Source organism: Aotus nancymaae, unplaced genomic scaffold (genome assembly GCF_030222135.1).
Source record: "Aotus nancymaae isolate 86718 unplaced genomic scaffold, 86718_ANA_hifiasm-v0.15.2.pri h1tg000108l, whole genome shotgun sequence".
NCBI classification, from domain to species: Eukaryota; Metazoa; Chordata; class Mammalia; order Primates; family Aotidae; genus Aotus; species Aotus nancymaae.
In genome coordinates, this window is record NW_026988523.1 from 37,026,856 (window position 1) to 37,047,854 (window position 20,999).

At 42.5% G+C, this 20,999-nt stretch overlaps 1 protein-coding gene across 1 annotated transcript; it reads right to left on the reverse strand.

Moving 5' to 3' along the window:
• Positions 1–9,500: 9,500 nt before the first annotated feature.
• Positions 9,501–18,948, reverse strand: CD5L (CD5 molecule like). The gene is made up of 6 exons (XM_012449760.2): positions 18,749–18,948; positions 16,484–16,510; positions 14,464–14,784; positions 13,034–13,375; positions 11,852–12,172; positions 9,501–10,516 (listed from the first exon to the last, which is right to left on the reverse strand). The coding sequence occupies exons 1-6, from the start codon at positions 18,774–18,776 to the stop codon at positions 10,512–10,514; spliced, it is 1,044 nt and encodes a 347-aa protein (XP_012305183.2). The 5' UTR covers positions 18,777–18,948; the 3' UTR covers positions 9,501–10,511.
• Positions 18,949–20,999: the final 2,051 nt, after the last annotated feature.

Below are 20,999 nucleotides of genomic sequence, written 5' to 3' on the forward strand. Positions count from 1 at the left end.
TCACGGCCTTGAACATAACTAATATGATACCATTGCATCTACTTGAGAGTCTGTTCACGGCCTTGAACATAACTAATATGATACCATTGCATCTACTTGAGTGTGCCTCTGAATAATTTGCTTATATTCCTCTTTCTTAAAAAATCAGCTTGAGTTATAATTAATATACATCAAAATGAACCCATCATAAGTATATAATTCAATGATTTTTGACAAACATACACACTGATGTGAATGCAATCGCTGTCAAGATCTAGACCATTTCCATCATCTCAACAGCTCTCCTTGTGTGCCTTCCCAGTCACCCCAAACCTCCCAGAACTAGGTGACTCTCCATCTACTTTCTACTGATAGATTTGCCTTTTCTAGAGTGTCGTATAAATGGAAACACGTAACATTTACCCCTTTGTTTCTAAGTTCTTTCCTTTGGCATAATATTTTTGAGATTTATCCATGTGTTATGAATAAAGTTGCTATAAACATTCATGTACAAATTTGGGGTAAATATTCCAGAGTGAAATTATTGAGTGAAAATATGCTTATCTTTTCAAGAAACTGTTAAATTACTTTCCTAAGTGATTTTTGCCATTTTATAATTCCACTAGCAGTCTGTCTCCAGCTCCTTTTTTCAGCCATTCAATGCATGTATAGAAATACCTTATGAGTTTAACTTGCATTTTTTGGTAGCCAATGAAGCTGAACATTTCTCATGTGCTTATTAGCTCTTTGTATGTTTTCTTCCTTGAAATGTCTCTTCATATTATTTTCCTATTTATTCATAAGGCTGCTTGTCCGATAATTGATTTACTATATAGTCTGAGAAAGAGTCTTTTATCAGATATACATCATTAACATTTAAGTCAGTCTATGAACTGATGTCTTATTTTCCTAACAGTGTCTTTCAAAGAACAGAATTATCTACCAAGGCAGGAGAACTGCTTGAGCTCAGTAGTTCAAGACCAGCCTGGGCAACATAGCAAGATCCTGTCTGCACAAGGAAAAATTTTAAATTCGCTAGGCATGGTGATGTGCACCTGTAGTCCCAGCTACTCAGGAGGGGTTGCTTTGAGGGAAACCTCTGTGGTTGAGATACGGATGTAAAAGTCTTTCTTCTCCCACTGCTCCTCTAGGCCTGCATGGAGGCCCCCTCCTCTTGCAGTTTTGTGGTCAAGCTGGTTGTCTTGTGTCAGATCCTGTTCCCCCCGCAGCGGTGAGCCCAGTGCTTTTCTTACTGATAATTATAAGTTTATGTTTAACCTCTATTCTAGCTAAAGTGTATGGTTTCTATGCTGACACACAGAAAGTAACTTTTATATTGTTCGGCTTTTACAATATCATATTGTGATCTTTGGTCAATGGTTGCAAATGTATTCTTTTTGTATGATTATTACCACAATGTTATGTAACCTCACTCACTCTCCCCTATTGAAAGAGCCTAAATAAAAAACTGAGGTTTTCAGGGAAATGTTAGACATCCACAGAGCGGTTTTATATGGTATCTCCCCTGGGCCCAGCTTTGAGGAAAACTGTTTCTTTGTCTTTTTTTTTTTTTCACCGACCACTTGATCACTTTGAAAGATCTCTAATCCATGTTGACGTATTGGGAGCTGGTCTTCCAATATAAGTATACAAGGCAGTTGGTACATCCAAGCAGACACTTAATTTCAGCTGCATGGTTGGATTAGATGCTCCTTTAACCAAGATCTCAGAATGAGAAGACAGTTGGAGGAAACTTGAACCCATCCTGCAGCCTAGAACCAAGCCCAGCTGAGGCCAGCAAAATTTCAGCTGACCTGTATCTCTCTGTTTTATTTCTGGGCAAGAAATACAAGATTACATTGTAAACCATGAGATATTGGCATGTTTTTTTAGCACAATAAAAGCTAACAGAGTCACATAACAGATTAATGGCTAGGAATTTAAATGCATTATCACTTTGATTGCATTTTCAAAATAGTATTAGTTGTTTATTTAGTGGGGCTCTGCTATATACTGTTAGGGATTCACATTTTTTTTTTTTTTTTGAGACGGAGTTTCGCTCTTGTTACCCAGTCTGGAGTGCAATGGCGCGACCTCGGCTCACCGCAACCTCCGCCTCCTGGGTTCAGGCAATTCTCCTGCCTCAGCCTCCTGAGTAGCTGGGATTACAGCAAGAGCCACCATGCCCAGCTAATTTTTTGTGTTTTTAGTAGAGACGGGGTTTCACCATGTTGACCAGGATGGTCTCGATCTCTTGACCTCGTGATCCACCTGCCTCGGCCTCCCAAAGTGCTGGGATTACAGGCGGGAGCCACCGTGCCCAGCCCGAGATTCACATTCTTTACTCCTCATGTTTCCATGAAAGGGAGAGATTTTTCTCTTCATACTATGCTATTGAGGAGATATGACTTATTTGATGGGTGAATTTGTTCCAGAAACACAGAAGATAAGCCCTGTCCAGGTCTAAATAACAGGAAGGGAAACATTGGAGGTCATTCCTGATTATGTGATCAGAGAGGGAGAAAGCCTTTGAAAACGTGAGTTTAGGGCAGTACTTTATGAATTGGTAAAGTCTTAAAGAGACTTGGCCCCAGTTTGCTTTACTCAATCTTCTGATCCATATGTGAATCTAACCTGAAAACACAGGAACATTCTGAAATAATGTTATCTGGACACCTCATGACCCAAATGGACATAAAATCAATTATCACAAGTCCCTCTCTTGTCACATTGGCACCCATACACGTCTCCTTAAACCATACTTCTATGCAAAATAAATACCATCATTCCACCAACATGATAAAATTCTCTTACATACACCTAAAAACACACGAATCCCTTACCCAGAAGAGAAAGTAAAGCCCTTGAGTGATGTTTGCTCTTCTTCTTTATGTCCTTAATGTAAATACTGTGATGTAAAATGAACAATTCTTAAATATCATAATAATAAGTTAATACATTTTAGTTACACGATAAGGGAATAAGAAAGATATACACACAAGCACACACGAATGTATATTTATAACAAAATGAGGAGGAGTACTCATAACAATTACAGTCATCACGTCTGACTGTTCACGTGGTCACAGCTGGCATTTACAGTGATCTTCCTTTACTACCCATTCTGTGCTCCCTTTCTTTCAGAAAGCACTTCAGCTGGCTATGGTTCTTTACCTCATGAAGTGACCCAAACCTTCAGTCCTGAAGGGTCTGGGCCATTAGTACTCTTACCTTGAGTTCGTTGTTATAATTATCCATTGACCTTAATCACAAGGCATGGTAATAGTGTAAGACGTCCTAAGGAATCTCTTGTATTCTAGCTACACTCTTCCTTATCTCCATCTTGAAATAGTAGCCTAATTTTCCTTTAGTAGTCAGGATCAGTTGCCCTGGTCAGCACAGTAACTCCCTTCTTTGTCTGTTGATTCAGAGCCATGAGAATTCCAAAATAGCTAGGTAGCTTGTACCTTCTGGTGGAAGCACTTTTCTCTCTAAAACTAATACCTCTAGTGCAGCAGAGCATAAGATCACAGGAGTAGAAAGCAGAAATTTTGGTAGTGAGTCACAGGGGTAATAGTGAGTGGTGCCACTCCCATTTCCACTCCTTAATACCTGGACCCATAAGTATGATACCTAACACCATATATTGAATGTTAATTAAGAGCATGTACTGTTTTCTGGAGAACCTCGCCCCAGCCCTGCAAGGTATTGCCACCTGGCTAGCATTGTAACTGAGTCTTCAAGAAGTGATTCCACCATTCTGTCAAACTAACTGCCTCAGGATGGTGAGAAATATGATAAGACCAGTAAATTCCATGTCACACTTCTTTTGCTACAAAATGGGTTCTCTGATGAGAAGCAATGCTGTTTGAAATACCATGATAATGGAGAAGGTTTTCAGTCCATGGATGGTAGTTTTGACAGAAAACATTGTTTGTAGTGAGGACAAATCTATATCCAGAGTAAGTATGTATTCCAGTAAGGACAAAACACTGCCCCTTCTGTGATGGAAGTGGTTCCATGTAATCATGGAAGTAGTGGTCCCATATACTCTGAGAAGTAGTGTCATATTGGGGACTCAGTGTGGTCTCTGCAGCTGGCGTATTAGGCACTCCATGGTGGCTGTAGCCAGTTTTGCATTACATCCATTTTTCCACCATGACCACTTTGTTTATGAGCCCATTGGGTCACAACATGGGTGGCTGGGAAAGGGGACTGACCAATTTCCACAGAATGGGTCATTCTATCCACTTGATTATTAAAGTCCTCCACTGCTGAGGTCACCCTTTGGTGGGCATTTACATGAAACTCAAATATTTTCACTGTTGTTTTTTTTTTTTTGCCCATTCAAAGAGATCTAACTGCATATCCCTTCCCCAGATTTCCTTATTCAGCAATTTTCCAGTCATGTGTCTTTCAAGTCTCTGACCGTCCAGCCAAACTATTGCTCACAGTCCATAAATTTGTATAGAATTACACTTCAGGTCATCTCTCCTTCCAAGCAAAGTGCACAACCAGGTGCACTGCTTTAAGTCTTGCTGACTGAGAAGATTTTTCTTCACCACTGCCTTTCAGGAATGTCTCAGGAAGGCGCTGCAGCTGTCTACTTTCACGTGGTGACTGCGTATTATTTAGAACCATCTGTAAATCAGGCCAGAGAGTCTTCTCTTCCCCTGTCAACTGATTGTAGGGAACTCCCCATGAAGCCATAGGTGCAGTCAGGGAGAGAGAAGGCAGTGTAGCAGGAGTGGAGACTGTGTACCCGTCTTCATGTAATATCACTGAAGTAGAGGGCCCCTAAATTATTTTCAGATTTATTTCCCACCCTCTGTAACAAAAATATCTTACCAATAAGTCTAGAGCAGTTGCTACTTCTCACGTACTACATTCAATCAGCACAATGTCATCAATATAATGGGCCAGTGTGATATCTTGTGGAAGAGAAAGACAATCAAAATCTCTGTGAAGTACATTATGATATAGGACTGGAAAATTGAAATACTCCTGAGGTAGGACAGTGAAGGTGCAGTGCTAGCCTTGCCAGATGAAAGCAAAATGTTGCTGGTGAACCCTACTGACAGAGATGGACAAAAGGGCATTTTCCAGATCAATACCTAGATACCAGGTACAAGGGGATGTGTTAATTTGCTCAAGCAATGAAACCACATCTGGTACAGCAGCTGCGATTTGTGCCACCTCCTAGTTAAGCTTATGATAATCCACTATCATTCTCTGAGACCCATCTGTCTTCTGCACAGGCCAGATAGATGAGTTAAATAGAATTGTGGTAGAAATCACCACCCCTTCATCCTAAATAATAATTGTCCTTAATTAATAACAAAATGTTGGTATTGTACTGGTGTCATTAATCTCTGCAGTTCTTCCAAGAATGCAGTCTTGCTTTTAGCTTACTATTTTCCAAGGGGGAGGCAGTACTATTGGATCCAACTTGGACTTTACCATTATAGTAGCCCTTATTCCACCGGTCAGAGAAACAAGGTAGTGGCTTTGTCATCTGCTGAGTATATCTATTCCAATTACGCATTCTGGAACTAGGATTATAACCACAGGATGGGCTAAGGGACCCAGTGGGCCCAATGTGAGACAGATCTCAGCTAAAATTCCATTGATCACCTGAACTTCATAAGCTCCTATTCTGACTTCTGGAACACAGTGATGTTTTGGGTCTTCTGAGGAGAACCAGCATTGTCTTTCATGACTCTGTGGGGGTCATACAGTTTCCTCAAGCAATAAAAGGTTAGTCCCTCAGATGGAATAGACAGGTCAATACCTCTGGGGTGTGGATGCCACTCTGCCAGGTGTGGTTAGGCTTCACCAGAGTTTTCTCACACATCCCCATCCTAAATTACAGGATTGCATTATTTCCCAGTCAATGCCTGCACTTTAATGGTAGACATTCTGGAAGTCTAGGGGCTTAAATTGCTTTGTAGTTTAGCCAGTTGCACAATTAAGATCCTGTGTTTGATTTTCAGCAGTCTCAGTTCTGTAGCTACAGGACATAAGGGTTTTCCTTCAGAGCACATATGAAAGTTTTCAGGTAATTAATGTGATAAGTGAGCTGTGAAGTCAAATCCCTGAGCTCATCTTTTTCTTTCACCGTTTTGTCCAGTAGTATTAAGAGTAACCAGCCAACCTCAGTGTATTTGCTAGTTTTCCAAAAATGTTTGAAAGTATCATAAACATAGTCACTCAGCTTCTTGCTTCTTATGAGTGATTGATTAGGAATATCTAATGCAGATATTTTTTGTATCTTTATTACCAATTCAAGCCATGAAAAAACAGTGCTATCTTTATTATCATAAATAAGGTTGTTAACATTTTTATATCTAATCAGATTATAGAGCAAATTTCAGAAATGCCATAACCAATTCAGAAAATTTATCCTTAAAATTCTGTTCCTCTAGAATCTCTTTGAGTACCAAAATCTGTATTTTTTCAGAGCTCTTCAGAGACACAGAACAAATGGGGTGTGTGTGTGTGTGTGTGTGTGTGTGTGTGCATGTTATAATATATTTAAGGAATTGGTCCACACAATTATGGAGGCTGGGAAGTTCCACAATCTGCTGTGTGCAATGTGGAGACACAAGAGAGGTGGTGGTGTAGTTCCAGACTATGTCTGATGGCCTGAGAACTAGACCTGATGTTGTAAGTTCTGATTCGACTCTGAAGGCCTGAGAATCAGGTGTACCAGGTTTAAGCCTCAGTCCAAGGACAGAAGAAGATCAATGTTCATCTCAAGCAATCACGTAGACAGTAAATGTTCCCTTCTGCTGTCTTTTCTTCTATTCAGGCACTCAACAGATGAGATGATGCCCACCTACACTGGGGAATGCAACCTGCTTTACTCAGTCTACTGATACAAATGCTAACTCGTCTGGAAACACCTTCACAGACACACATAGAAATAATGTTTAAAAATATATGGACACCCCATAACTCAGTGAAATGAACATATAGAATTAACTGTCACAGGTAGTTTTCAGGGAAAGTGTTAAGGAGGAGAAAAATAACCAAGACAGAGCCCAACCAGAGGTATTTGGGTAGGCAGCATAAGGTGGGGTCCAGAGGCAGTAGTAACTTAGTTGCAAATTCCCATAGTAGAATAGTTAAAAGTGTCATTATCACTTCCAGTTTATTATCATTGCAACTTTATTAGCTCTTCCTCATGTTCCATTTTCTTCTAGAACCCAGATGAAGGTTCATATTTGGCTTCTGCCTCAACCATTACACAGTATAACTCAAAATAACCTTTGATGGAGGAAGGGAAGAAATGAGGAGTAAGTGGAGGAGAAGGTGATAAATTCCACAAGACCAGGGAATAGAGTGGTTCTGGGTTCTGCATGGGGTAACAACTTGCATCTCATGTCCTTGCAATGCCCTAGGAAGACAGTGGAAACTCGGAGGGGAGCATCTCTAGGGTGCATCTAGGAAGGGTAGACTCCATGGTGTCAAACCCAATAATCCATTCATCGTATTTGGCCCATCAGCACAGTCAATACGTATCTCTTTTTTGAAACACTTTCTTCATTTGGTTTTACAGATATTCTACTTCACTGTCTTCTACACCTGTGGTGGACAGATCTTATGCATGCTGACAGCTTCCCCTCTCAAGTGCCCACATGTCTTGGCTTTTCTACCTGTAATTTTTACTGGTACTCAGGAGTTCACTAGCCCATACGCAAGGCTTAACACCAACAGGAACAACTCTCAATCAATGGGATATGGGATTCGGTAGATAAATCCTTCAGCTTACTCATTCCTTGGTGAGAATATTTTGAAATAATATTCAGAAGACCCCCAGGGAGATGGAGACTCAGTTGCCCCTAACAGTAACCAACTCATTAATGATCACTTTATGGGGTTTTATGTCTTTTCTGCTAACTTTCCTCAGTCTTTCATAAGTGTTTCCTAGAATTATTACCTAATAAAAAGTCTGCACCTAAGTCCTTGGTTCAGGGCAATCCAAGCTAAATGTTGGATTAAGTACTGGTTCTCTGAGGCTCTGTTCTTGGATCTCTTCTCCTTTTCTGTCTCATTCATTTTCTTGGGTCTGAAGTTCTCTAGTCTAAGGGACTGAATATCATGTATGTCCAGTGATTTCCAAGCTCAGACCACTCCTCTAAACTTTTACTCATTACCTCCACATGAAGATCTAACAGGCATCCGACTTAACATGTCTAAACAGAGCTTCTGATAGCTCCTTTCCCAAAAACCACGTCCTCCGGAAGACTTCACCATGGTTTAGTAAATGTCATGTGTTTTAGGCAAGAATGAGTTGGAGGATAAGGGTAGCGTGAGATAAGGTTGGAGGAGTAGGCGGGGGCCAGATCGTGTACAGGCATTTAAGTCAGAGTAAGAAGTTAACATTTAACTCATGTGCAATGAGAAGCTCTCAGAGGCTCTTTGGCAGGGTTATGACCTGATTTAAATTACATTTTAAGACAGAAGTGAGACACTGAGAATAATTAAAAGGGAAACAATTAAAACTTCACTAGGTAGCAAAGCTGAAGAGAGCTTTTCCAACAGGGGAAACAGGAAACACGGACAGCTTTCAGTTCTGATGTGCCTGTCTTCTATAACCCACCTTCACTGGACCTTTACTTGATCTGTGTTTTAATATGGAGGCCAAGAGTTTTAAATGTCACCTGTGTAAAAGAAGTTGATAGGGCATTTATACAACCAGGGCCACTCAAAAGTAATACCTTGGAGTGATACCTCTGTTTATAGGCCCTGGTCCTTATCTTTTCAGATCGATAAACTTGATTTTATAAACGCAATGACAGTCTATTCATTAGTAATAACCAGATTTAACTACTCAGCCTCACAAAAGATTAATGAATTACCATTTTATGAATTTAAAATAAGTAAATTGGCTGGGGTTCTTTTGGTTGGAAGTATAAAACCCAACATAAGTCAATCAATAACTTCAAAAAAATTATTAGGTACAATACAGCAGTTTGCCACAGAACCCAGGGCCGGGAATGCCATTTGACCCCAGGAAGAGACAAGAATGAGAAACCGAAAATGCTCTGTGGGGTTTCTGTGTGTCTCATCTCTGTTCCCCTCTGAGCATCTATTTCATTCTTACTCATCTATCTCTGCAGAAGGGCTTCTTCTTGTTCTCTGATCCATGTGGTAAAGCATTTTCTTGCCTTTTCTGAAGCTAGGTTTCTCTACCTATTTTCCCCTACTAGCTTTTAAATATTTATTAAACAAATTGAGCTACATTGGAATAGTGGGTTAGGATGCAGAACCACACTTCAGTGTCATTACAAGTCATGGGATCCCGTAGCCAGTATTCAAGAGTCTAGCTCTTTCTGTAGGCAATCTGTCTCACATTTCATATCTGAGTAATGCAGAGTAAACATGACAAGCATGTCTTGAACCTAAAGTGCTTGCTGGAGGGTTCTCTTCTACCTAACCCTGTTTAAGAGACTGCCACAGAGAATCTGACACAGCTGCTTCTCCGTGGGCAGAAAGAACATCATGTCACAACTGTCGAGGCTGTGAAATCTGATTTATTTGGCAAGTGTAAATGTGTAAATGTAGCCATATGATAAGTACTCAGCGTAGACTCAGAGTCTAAAGTCAATTTTTACAATCAAATCTTGATTCTCTCCTTAGTATTATTCCATCTTGCCTCAGGCTTACAGGCCTCAATGTCTCAGCTGAGAAAGTGAAAATGATATTTTCTGCTTGGCGTAAGATACAACTTTACCCCTCCCCAACCTCTCTCTGCCTCTTTCTTGACCTTTTCCCAGTAACCAATATATTTTTCTTTGAATAAAGTGTCTTTTTGACATTCCTCTTGTTAAATGTCAACCATGTTAGCAGTTTGTATAGGGATGAAAAACACAAATTTGTATTGGGGCAATCAGAGGATGAAACATCATTTTGTAAGTGTCATAAAAGGTCTAGGATTATAGGACACTCCTCTGCTCCTGAAACAATAGTCTACCTTCATGAAGAAACAGCAGAATAGTGCGGTGTTGCTGTTGTGATCACCTTAAGCTTGAGAAAAAAAAAAAGGAAGTTCAATCAAAATGATTCTAAGCTTTTCCCCAAGCTTCAGGAAACTGTCTACCCACATTTCCTTTCAAATGTTCCTTTCATTGTTTCATTCCTTACATGTTGTTTGCAGACACAGACCTTGCCTCAGTGATGATCTGTACTTCTGGTCAAAGTGACAGGCCTGAGGATTCCAGGCAGCTTGGGAAGAGGCAGAAGAGGCCAGAACCAATGCCAAAGGGTCAGGGGTGAGCGCAGGATACCTGGAAGCTCATCTTCCCCAGCAAGAGTAACTCAAGAACTCACATCCGCAGGCAGCAATGGTGAATGTCTGTCCCTGAGAGCAAGGCACAAGCCCAGTGTTCAGACTCCTGAGCAGATGAGGGAGTAGTGGCTCAAGCCTGAGGCCCAGCATGAGAATGAGGATAATCAGGGCCCAGGAGAAGAAGCATGGGGCAGTCAGGGCCAGTGGGGCCAGGTCAAGCATGGAGAACGCCAGGATACTATTCTGGAAAGAGAAGAGGAAAATGCAGTAAGGATAGGTATAGGCCAGGAAGGAATTATTCAATTGAAACTCACATCAGCTAAAGAAGAATACTGGAGCCCAACATAGGAAAAAGAGCTAAGCTATGCACAGATCCCACACTGGTGTGACCAGGCCAGAACCTGGTGCAATATCCCAGGGACTTACTCATCTAGCTGCATGTGAGTCACAAACAATGCTGACAGATACTAACGTATCTTATTCTCACACAGTCACAAAGTCTTTGAGGTAAATCAGACAAGTGTCTTTCCATTTCACCCATGAAAACACCTAGGTTCAGAGGAGTTAGGTGATGGACATAACCCAACTTCAAAGCAGCAGCAGCAGGGCTCAAACCCGAGCCTCCTGCAGCTGAATTTATTCTTTTTTGGGCACTAACTGCTCCCCACATTCCTTGGTCAACTATCAGTTCTTACCTGATTCCAGAGTTAGTGGTTTGACCAAGTAGCCCCACACTGATCACACAATTGGGCTTCAAACCAGTGGCTCTTAGAGTCAGCCACCCAGGGGTTACACTTGCATTTTCTAACCTAAATTGGTACAGGGCTTTTTCCTGCTCCCTTCGATCCCCTGAAGAGGTCTATGGTTCAGGGCTGGCATTGTGGTCTCTCTGATGAGACTCCCTCATGGACATTCTCAGAGCGCTCCCTACCATAGTCCCACTGTCACAGACTAATTTAAAATCTGGGAGTGATGACAAATGGCATGAGGTAGAACCATCTTTCATAGATTAAACTTAGAGTTTCAAGGTTGTTTCTAAGATAATAACCTTGGGTTGAGAGTGAAGACTGTTATGGTTCTGCTATATGATGTGAACGCAATTTTAATGATTTTGAAGAGTTGCTTATTTTCTCCAACTCTCACTTTGTGTTTAATATAAAGATGTTGCTCAAATAATTTTTGTATAGGGATGGAAAACAAAGATTTTTATTGGGGCAATCAGAGGATGAAGCATCATTTTTTAAGTGTCATAAAAGGTCTAGGATTATAGGACGCTGCTCTGCTATACAAAAAAGAAAAAAAAACCTCTTGTTTTTACATTCAATACCTGTATATTCTCACAATCAATACCTGTATAGTTTCAGCCCTACCTCTACCCACTGACCCCAGGAATAAAACCTGCCACAGGGCCTGGACTTCCCGCCATATGCCTGGAAGTACTTACAGAGCAGGTGATGACTATGAGCAGCTTCGTGGAGCTTGTGGAAATTCCCTTTTCCCCAGACTACACCCCCATCATCTCCTCTTCCTTTATCATCCTCCTTGCCAGCCCTCATGAACTCCATCTGTAGGACTTACCTGAGCAGATGACAGCCACATCTTCCTGGTGGGTGCAGTCGTGATACCCCCAAAATCTGTGCTGGCACTGCTCCAGGGACTGCTCCTCTCCTGAGCAACGAACATCATCCAGCCAGATGCGGCCGACCCCAGGGCCATGGCTTTTTCGGTCTTTGAAGGAGGGAGAGAGGGACTGCCCACAGCCCATTTGCTTGCATACCACCTGGTCCTCCTTTTCTCCCCAACCATCGTCACAGACAGAGCCCCATACACCCTTGTGCAGCACCTCCAGTCGCCCCGAGCATAACTTGTCTCCTCCTACTAGTCTCAAGGCAAAGGCATCTGCAGGATGGGGGAGTAAGTCAGGGATTGGAGACAGGAAGGGAAAGGAGAAAAAAGAAGATCATTTATTTTTAATTTTTTTTCATTTTCTATTTTTTGTTTGTTTGTTTTGAGACATGGTCTCACTCTGTTGCCCGGGCTGGAGTGCAGTGGTGTGATCACTGCTCACTGCAGCCTCGACCTCGAGGGCCCCGGTGATCCTCCCACCTCAGCCTCCTGAGTAGCTGGGACTACAGGTGCATACCACCAAGCTCAGCGTTTCTTTTTTAAGGAGATAGGGTTTTCTATATGTTGCTCAGGCTAGTCTCAAACTCATGGGCTCAGGAGCTCCTCCCACCTTGGCTTCCCAAAGTGCTGATATTATAGACGTGAGCCACTGTACCTGGCCAAGAAGATTCCCTATATTCTCACCAAACCCCATCAGCACACTTGAAACTCTGCACATGTGTTTCTGTGATTAGAACTCCTTCTCGAGCTCTCCATCAGGTTTGGCTTCCCTCACAAGGACCTTTTCACTTCCCCATCTATTTTATAAATCTAACATTTATAAATGGCATTCTAGTAAGTTTTAAAAATTGACGAACTTAACAGATACATGGAAAGATGTACCTTGTTCATGCAATATAGAATTCAAAATAATAGGAGTTAATATTAATATAGTACTTAATATTTAAAGCATTTTCAGATACAAAGATGGGTGTTATTATCTCCATTTAAAAAAAAGAATTGTTTATCTGTCCGATTAAAGAAGTTTGCTATGGTCCTTTGGTGCATGAGTAGCTCTTTGCAAATACTGTTTGAATGAGATTCCACATAATTAAATCCATGAATAACCCTAGCCTCTGGACGCACAGGCCTTACCTTCACATTCGACCCATGTGTCTTCATCATGGTTGCAGCTGTTACTCCCCCAAGGCCCAGAAGGGCAATCCTGAAGGGTGGCTTCTCGTCCTGAGCATGACATCTGGCTTAGCCAGATGGGTCTTTGGCCCTGGGCAGGCTTGCGGCAGTGTTTCTGTATCAGTAGAGCCCTCCCACATCCCAGCTGCCGGCACACCACCTTTGCGGCCCGGAGGCTCCAGCCTGCCTGGCACACGCTATACCACTGGTCCTGGTGCTTCACTTCCACGTGTCCCTTGCAGTGCCCAGGGCCGTCAGCCAGCCTGACGTTCTCTGGGACTGGGGAGAAAGAGCTTTCTGGGTCTGGAGAGAAAGAAAGAGAATGTGTCTGTTCCCTGCCAGAGTATGGTCTTCTCAGTAAAGGGGGGCCATCGGGCACATCTCTCAGTTCTTCGTGTTCAGTACGAGGCATGCTAAAGTGTTTAACACTGCCTCATAGATGCCTGTTGAAAGAATGAATGAGTGAATCAATGAAGAAAATGTAGTTTCCAAATTCCAAGCTGAATCATTATCATTTCTGTAGCATTTTAATTCTTCAAATTGTTTTCACGTCCAACTTGTCATTTGTTCCTCACAAGAGATCTCGTGTAGATTTTTAAAAATAAATACAATCATAACATACAAGATATGTTCAACACCAAACGCTTTTTGGTTCATTGTTGGCATTGGGAACTAAATATCTCAGATTAGTGCTCCCAGCCCTCAGTCTTTCTAAAAAATAGGACTGAGTCTTCAGTGTCAAGGCAAATGGTGACTGTTTCTCTAGAAACAAATTCTGTGGGGAGACAAAGAGGAGACATGGACTAGCTCCTTACTCACGTCACTGTCTATGGACAAAAGAGAAGAGATTATTCATACGTAGCAAGCAAGTATCTGGAGAGAATCAAAGGAACACAGATCTGTTTGTCTCTGTGTCTCTCTCTCATCTATCCACCTATCTGTTAGATTGTGTTAGTTTCCTATGAGTATCTTTTGTCTACCTGACTAGAAGATAAACTCCTGGAAAACTGAAACTGTTTTGTAAAAAGCATACATTATATCTTGGGAGCTCATTTCTTTCCCCATAACTCCATGCCCAGCTTTAGATACAGGATACGCTATTCAACAGATGTTTAGTGGTGTGCATGCTGCACGTGTGTAAATAAGTGAAACAGGTTTTCATATAGATTGAAACGAAGATAAAAAGCATTTGCTCAACCAAGTTGGAGTCGCAGTTCTAAGTGAGAATGTTGTTTATCTCCAGCACTAACAATCGATAAAGTATGAGATGTGGGGGCGAGGTACCAATTAGTCATTGTGTGAAAGTCTATGGTGGGGAAGAAGACCAATGAGAGTGGCCACGATGGGTATGGCAGCTGGCAAATGGTCCCGGAGCCCCGTCGTATACTCACTCTCACACGAGGCCCCGGCATCCTCATCATGTGAACAATCATAAGCTGCTTCTTGCTCACATTGAGCCAATGTATCTTCTGTTCCTGTGCATCTGATCTCTTGGAGGAGGACCTCTTGGTTTTTTTCTGCTGGCGGCTCAAATAAATAACCGCTGGGGGTTCCGTTGGCATCTCCACAGCCCAGCTCCCGGCACAACACAGCCACCTCGTTTTTATCCCAGCCGTCATCACACACAGTGCCCCACTGGCCTTTCTGTTCCACCTCCACCCGCCCTTCACAGCGGTGGGGGCCCCCCACCAGTCGCACTCTAGATGGAGACTCTGCAAAGAGACAGGTTGTTAGCTAGAGACCTGAGAGGCTCAGAGGGTCCGTAGGCATGTATTCCATCAATTTTCCTCATCTGTGAAATAATGGGGTAGATTTTATGATCAAAGTGGTGGCCCTATGACTACACCACCCAAAAGTGGAAGCCCCAGGCCAGAACAGAGGTATAAAGAGACTATCTGTTGTGTTTTTCTTCTTCCTGACTCTGTCTGTCTCCATGGCAGCCAGATTGAGGCAGAGTGTCTATAATTTAGGCTGAACAACCTAACTCTCTCTCACTATCAGTGGCCCATCATGGCCACCCTTGCTGCTTCCTATGAAATTGTTCCTTGTTCAAGTGCCCAGCTCAGAAGAAATACAGAGCACTGGAAAAGGGAAGAGTCAGAGTCCCAGAGCCCCAAGAGTTTAGTCTAATTCTAGGAACTAGAAACAGAAGAGATGATCCACAGAGCCTCCAGATAAGTTGTGAGAAACCTAGGACTTGGTTCATGACTAGAACTCTGGAAATAGAAAAGACTAACAGAGATGGGGAATGGTGGCTCATGCCTGTCATCCCAGCACTTTGGGAGGCCAAGGCAAGTGGATCACTTGAGGTCAGGAGTTCGAGACCAGCCTGGACAACATGGTGAAACCCTGTGTCTAAGAAAAAAAAAAAATACAAAAATTAGTCAGAAATCGCTTGAACCCAGGAGTTGGAGGTTGTAGTGAGCTGAGGTCATGCTTCTGCATTCCAGCTTGAGCAACAGAGCAAGACTCCATCTCAAAAAGAAAGAAAGAAATGAAAAAGAAAAAAAAAAGGAAAGACTAACAGAAATTCTCTTCCTTCCACGAGACATGCAAGGAGGGTAGAGATGGCTGTGTAGGGAGACCAGAAAAAAGCCTCTCAGACAGCAAACATTTGTTAGGTGCATATTACGTTTCTGGCTTTTTTTAGTGAACTCAGGGAACATCAATAAACAAGAGAAAAGAATAATCTGAATGTCAAGATGAGAACCCAGAAGCAGCGTTTCTTAAGGAACCAAATTGCATCCATCAGGGTATAGGATTCTCCACACTAATAGCAATGTTTGTAGCTGTCCCTCTCTGGTAAAGTCTATACGATCAAGCAGAAGGGGAGACTAGGGGGATTAACATACAAGAAACTGATAATCCACAACCTGTAGCCTCCCTCTCCTATAGACTTATTGTCTCACGCTCTCCTTGGATTTACAATGTGTGCATTACCCAAAGATTCCCTGAGCAGGAAATCCAGCCTCTACTCTGCCGGCCAAGCTATGTGCTACAAGCAACAATGCATTTCAATTCAAAAATACCATTAAGCCTGGCAGGGAGACCCAGATATGCTGGAAACCAACGAGAAGAAACCAAAAGGAAGTTCATTTTTCAGGTATGCTCATAAGGCGGTGAAGTGCATTCTAGACCTAAAATGAACCTAGCTATTACTGGGATGCAGGCCGAGTGACCACAGAAACCAAATAAGGAGAGGTGCCCTGCCAGGGTAAACCACCCAAAACCCTTCTAAATTCTGGAGGTGGCAATCCGCCCACACAAGACTGAATGCGTGAGGCAGGAAGCCAGAAAGGAAGTCTGCTGGGCCTGTTTTGAACCAGTCTTTCTCTGTGGCTCAAGAAGCTTCAAATTTTCCCCTCCCCTGAGCTTGGAGGCCTCCCTCTCAGAAACCCCAAAAAATCTTACCTAGGAATCCAGGTCTGATGCAAATGGCTGGGGAAGAAAGAAGGAAATGAGTGAGGTCAGTTTCCAAGGCTTTATTCAAAGAACACGACCTCTAGAAGGCCTTCACAGAGCCATGTGAGACAGAGTGGTTGATGCAGAGCCTCCAAGGTCAGTTCTGTTGGGACCTTCTTCTGCTGGGATGACCAGACCACAGGGACACTGGCTAGGAACCACAGAGACCAATTCTACCACAGCTAACTGGTTCAGCCTGTTTCCTTCACATGTGATGGTGGATAGATTGGTTTTCTATTCTAGTCAATTAGATTGATTGGTTATTACTGCCTGAAGTAAAAGTGTGGTGAGGCAGCCTCTTGGCTTAACAGAAAAGAATGCTGGAGGCCGCTGGGAAGATGCACTGGTCAAGGGAGGTAAAGATGCCATGGTGGGCAGTGCCGAAAGCAGGGGAAAGGGGCGGGATTCACCTGTGTGCATTGGCACAGCATTCAGACCAGGTAAGCAAACTCTTACTGTAAAGGGTCAGTCAGTAATGCTTTCAGCTTTGTGGGCCATACAGTCTCTGTTGCAGCCACTCAGCTCTGCCACTGTAGCATGAGAACAGCCACATATATGTATGCAAATGAGTATGGCTATGTTCCAATAAACCTTTATTAGATACTGAAATTTAAATTTCCTGTCATTTTCATGTGTCATAAAATATTATTTTTCTTCTGTTTTTTTCCCTACCATTTAAAAAGTAAACATCATTATCAACTTACAGGCTCTTTTAGCTGATTTAGAGGAACAACTCAGAAAGTAGCTGTACATGTCGTTCCAAACCTCCAGGTTCCAACGCCAGCCTATCTTTAAAACATGGGGGTTTCTTCCCCCGTGTTTGGACTCCTCTCTCCATAAGTTCCCTCCTAATGCTGTAGAGAGTTCTGAGCCCTATAACCTTCAGGAGTCCCTGAGGCCTATGCATTTTCAGCTGCAAAACTCACCCACCACCCCCATCTTATAGGAGTTTTCAAAAGAAGCAAATATCTTTGGACCTGCAGCCCACAGCTTTTCATTCAAGTAGTTCAGTGGTTTGTCCTGGAATAGTTTCTTTTCTTGGTTTCCAAATAACTTCTCATTAGCCTCATTCCCTTAATCTTCAGAATGTAGCCACTCTCAGACTCAATGAGGCCTTCTCTTCAACTGTCTAAAACTCAAGGTTATATTACACATATGGGAATAATATATTAACCTCACCCCAATATGTGTACTTGTGAAGAAAAGTGAGCGTTCCAAGCCTGATATGCAGGTACAAAAGTGATATAGCCGGGAAGCGACTTGGAAGCTCTGCAGTAGGTTGGGTAACTGCAGAAGGCACAGACCAGAAAGGCTTCAGGAAGGAGGTGGAAGCGCAGATGAGCCTGGAAGACCCAGTAGTACATCCGTGAAGGGCAGGACTCGCTGTGGATGCTGTGGGGGATGCATGGATGTTTAAGACGTGGTCAGTACCTTACACTGAACACAAAAGTGACCTATTGAGAGGCTTGCGTGGGCTTCGATGATGCACTAGATCATCAAGACGTAAAAGTGGATGCATTGATTAGCATAGGGATTTACCAGGCATTGTTATGTGCTTTATATTAGTTATCTTGTAAAAAAAAAAATACTCCTACAAACCTCTGAGGAACGTAATATTATCCTCACTTCATAGATGAGAGAGCAAGATTTCAATGAGATATGATAATCTACAAATTCAAACAGCTAAGAAATCAAAAAGGGAGGATGGAAAACCAGGTCTCTTTGGCTCCACAATCACCAGATTCACTAGGTTAATCTCTAGATTACTCTAAGCAATGAGAAACTGAAGAAAACTAGAAAAACATTGTATGAAACATGTTTAAGAGGAAAACAGGCAACATGATCAATGAAACGGGATAGCTTTTGCAGTTCTGCTTCCTTTCCTGGCTCTACTTGCTGCTACCCAGTGCCCACTCATTCGTCTTCTAATAGTATATTTAGGAAAACTTACGTAAAAAGAGAAATGGATAAACCATCATAAATCTGTCATTACAAACATAGTAAAATAGAAAAAAAATCTGATAACCTGAGTTACAAATGGGTATGGGTTAAGTGGCTTTTTAAGGATTTGAATAGTTACAAGATGTAGAAAGGAGGGAGAAGCTCATCCTTGAAAAACATCTGAATCTGTTCCAGGTTGGCAGGGAGACAGTTCTCCTAACCAAAGTTCTAGAAAATTCTGAAGCCTAAACCAACAGGTGCAGAGATACTCACTGAGAATCAAGGAGAATAGCAGAGCCATGACCAACGCAGCTGAAGATGATGAGCTGAAATTTAAGGCTAGAAGGAGGCCCCAAAGCAGCAATATTTAGTTTTGGCTGCAAGTATGTTAAGAGGAGGGACAAAGACAGGTCCTGAGTGCAGTCAAAGTATTATAAGATGACCAGAAACCAACAGACTCAGGGGACAGAACTGACATAGCTGGACTTGCTGATATCAGCACGTTCCAGGGGAAGGGAGGTGGCCAGAACTGGCAGAAAGATGCTGAAAATGAAACAAAAACAGGCTATCATGACTTGGTTCTGCTGTAAGTCCAGCTCCATGCATCTCTGCTTCAGCCCCTTTCCTATGTAAACAAAGGAAAGACCTACCACAAGGAAAGGCAGGTGCCAAAAATATGGCACCTCTCAATAGAAGACAAGGCAGTACTTAGTCTCCAAGGATGGCTGCAGGGAAGTAGGCCAGTTTTGATTCCTTTACTCCAGAAGGAAGTGCCTAGGAAGTATGGAAGCCAGAGGCCATAGGACAAGTGCAGCGTTGCCCTTGGAGGTACATCCCATAAACCATAATCCAGTATCAAGGTGCCAATCTCTGCATTTAGGCCCAGCTTTACTGGCTTCAAACCAGCTTTCTCAGTGCTAAGCAGAGGGTCCAACATACAGATCTGTTCTTCTTCTCAGCTTGTGCCGGTGTATGCCCATCTTTGGAAGCTGGGTGGAAACAGATCCCCGAGGTGAGGGACATCGTGATCATTGAACTCAGGTTGCCTATAGGTCTCAGGTATGATGGGCCCTCTGCCTCTCAGGCCCCTCTCAGGATGGACCCTCTCAGCCCCTCTGCCTTGCTTTATTATTAAGCACTCCTGTGCTTCATGAGCTATTCTACTCCATCAAGCAATCAGTTTCATATGCTAATATAATTCCTGCATTCCAAGCAGAGTAATCATTCCTCTACAGTGAGACATCTTTGCTTCTTTGTAGTGTTCAGGTCACTCAGCAGAAGGCTTGGTTCATTGTCGGCATTCATTTTTAATCCTGCGTTTCTTTGTTTACTTAATATTGCATTCAATGAAGAGTTTTTAAGCACTCATGAATGCCAGGCAATGTGATGGGTGGATTCAGTACATGAAGGAACAAGGAGTAATCTTGCGCTGTAAAAGTATACGGTCTAGTAATTGCAATAGCAAGTGGAAACTGCTGTTAAGAGAGAAAAGCAAAAGAAACTTTGGCGGCCAGGTGAGGTGGCTCATATCTGTAATTCCAGCACGTTGGGAGGCTGAGGTGGGAGGATTGCTTGAGCCCAGGAGTTTGAGGCTGTAACGAGCTATGATCAGGCCACTGTACTTAGCCTGAGTGACAGAGTGAGACCCCATCTCTAAAAAAAAAAAAAAAAGAAATAAAAAGAAATAAAACTTTGGAGGAAATGGCTACTCTGTTTGGAGCTAATCAGAGAAGACTTCACAGCAATGATGATACTTGAGCAGGAGTTTAGGATGAGTTAAGTGGAGAATCAAAATAGGAAAATATTTTGCTACGCATATGCAGACATGTGAAACAGCATTACTTGTTTAAGGAACCACAGGTAGTCTGGAATGACTGGATCACAGCCTGCTTGGTGATCAGGGACCAGGAGTTATTGATGTTGAAAAGTAAAGACACTAGATGATACGCAAGTAGCAAGAAGAGCCAGATAATGGAGCGTCTATTACGAATGGGTTTGTAAATACTAACTATTCACATCCTTCCCTCTCTAGATTTTGAAGTGACACAGTAACAGGTACAGAAATACCAGCTTTACTGTTGATGAAGCTATATTGGACTGCCACTGGAATCAAAGACGCTATGCATTTACCTTCTTTCTTTCTTCTTCTTTTTTTTTTTTTTTTTTTTTTTTTTGAGACAGAGTTTTGCTCTTGTTACCCAGGCTGGAGTGCAATGGCATGATCTCAGCTCACCACAATCTCCGCCTTGTGGGTTCAAGCAGTTCTCCTGCCTCAGCCTCCTGAGTAGCTGGGACTACAGGTTGCACCACCATGCCCAGCTAATTTTTGTATTTTTAGTAGAGACAGGGTTTCACCATGTTGACCAGGATGGTCTCGATCTCTTGACCTCGTGATCCACCCACCTCGGCCTCCCAAAGTGCTTGGATTATAGTACCTTCTTTCTTTAGGAGCCAAATGTGCATGACTGAGTTTACCCTCGGCAAAGAAAAGACGTTGTGTGGCCTGAGGGCAGACAAACCCATT

What these genes read in the sequence shown, in the direction of transcription:
- CD5L (XM_012449760.2), bottom strand. Translation starts at nt 18,776, where the DNA reads ATGGCTCTGCTATTCTCCTTGATTCTCA. An exon ending in GCTATTCTCCTTGATTCTCA is followed by an intron (nt 16,511 to 18,748) that starts GTGAGTATCTCT and finishes TTTCTTCCCCAG; the next exon opens with CCATTTGCATCAGACCTGGA. An exon ending in TGCCGGGGCCTCGTGTGAGA is followed by an intron (nt 13,376 to 14,463) that starts GTGAGTATACGA and finishes CTTTCTCTCCAG; the next exon opens with ACCCAGAAAGCTCTTTCTCC.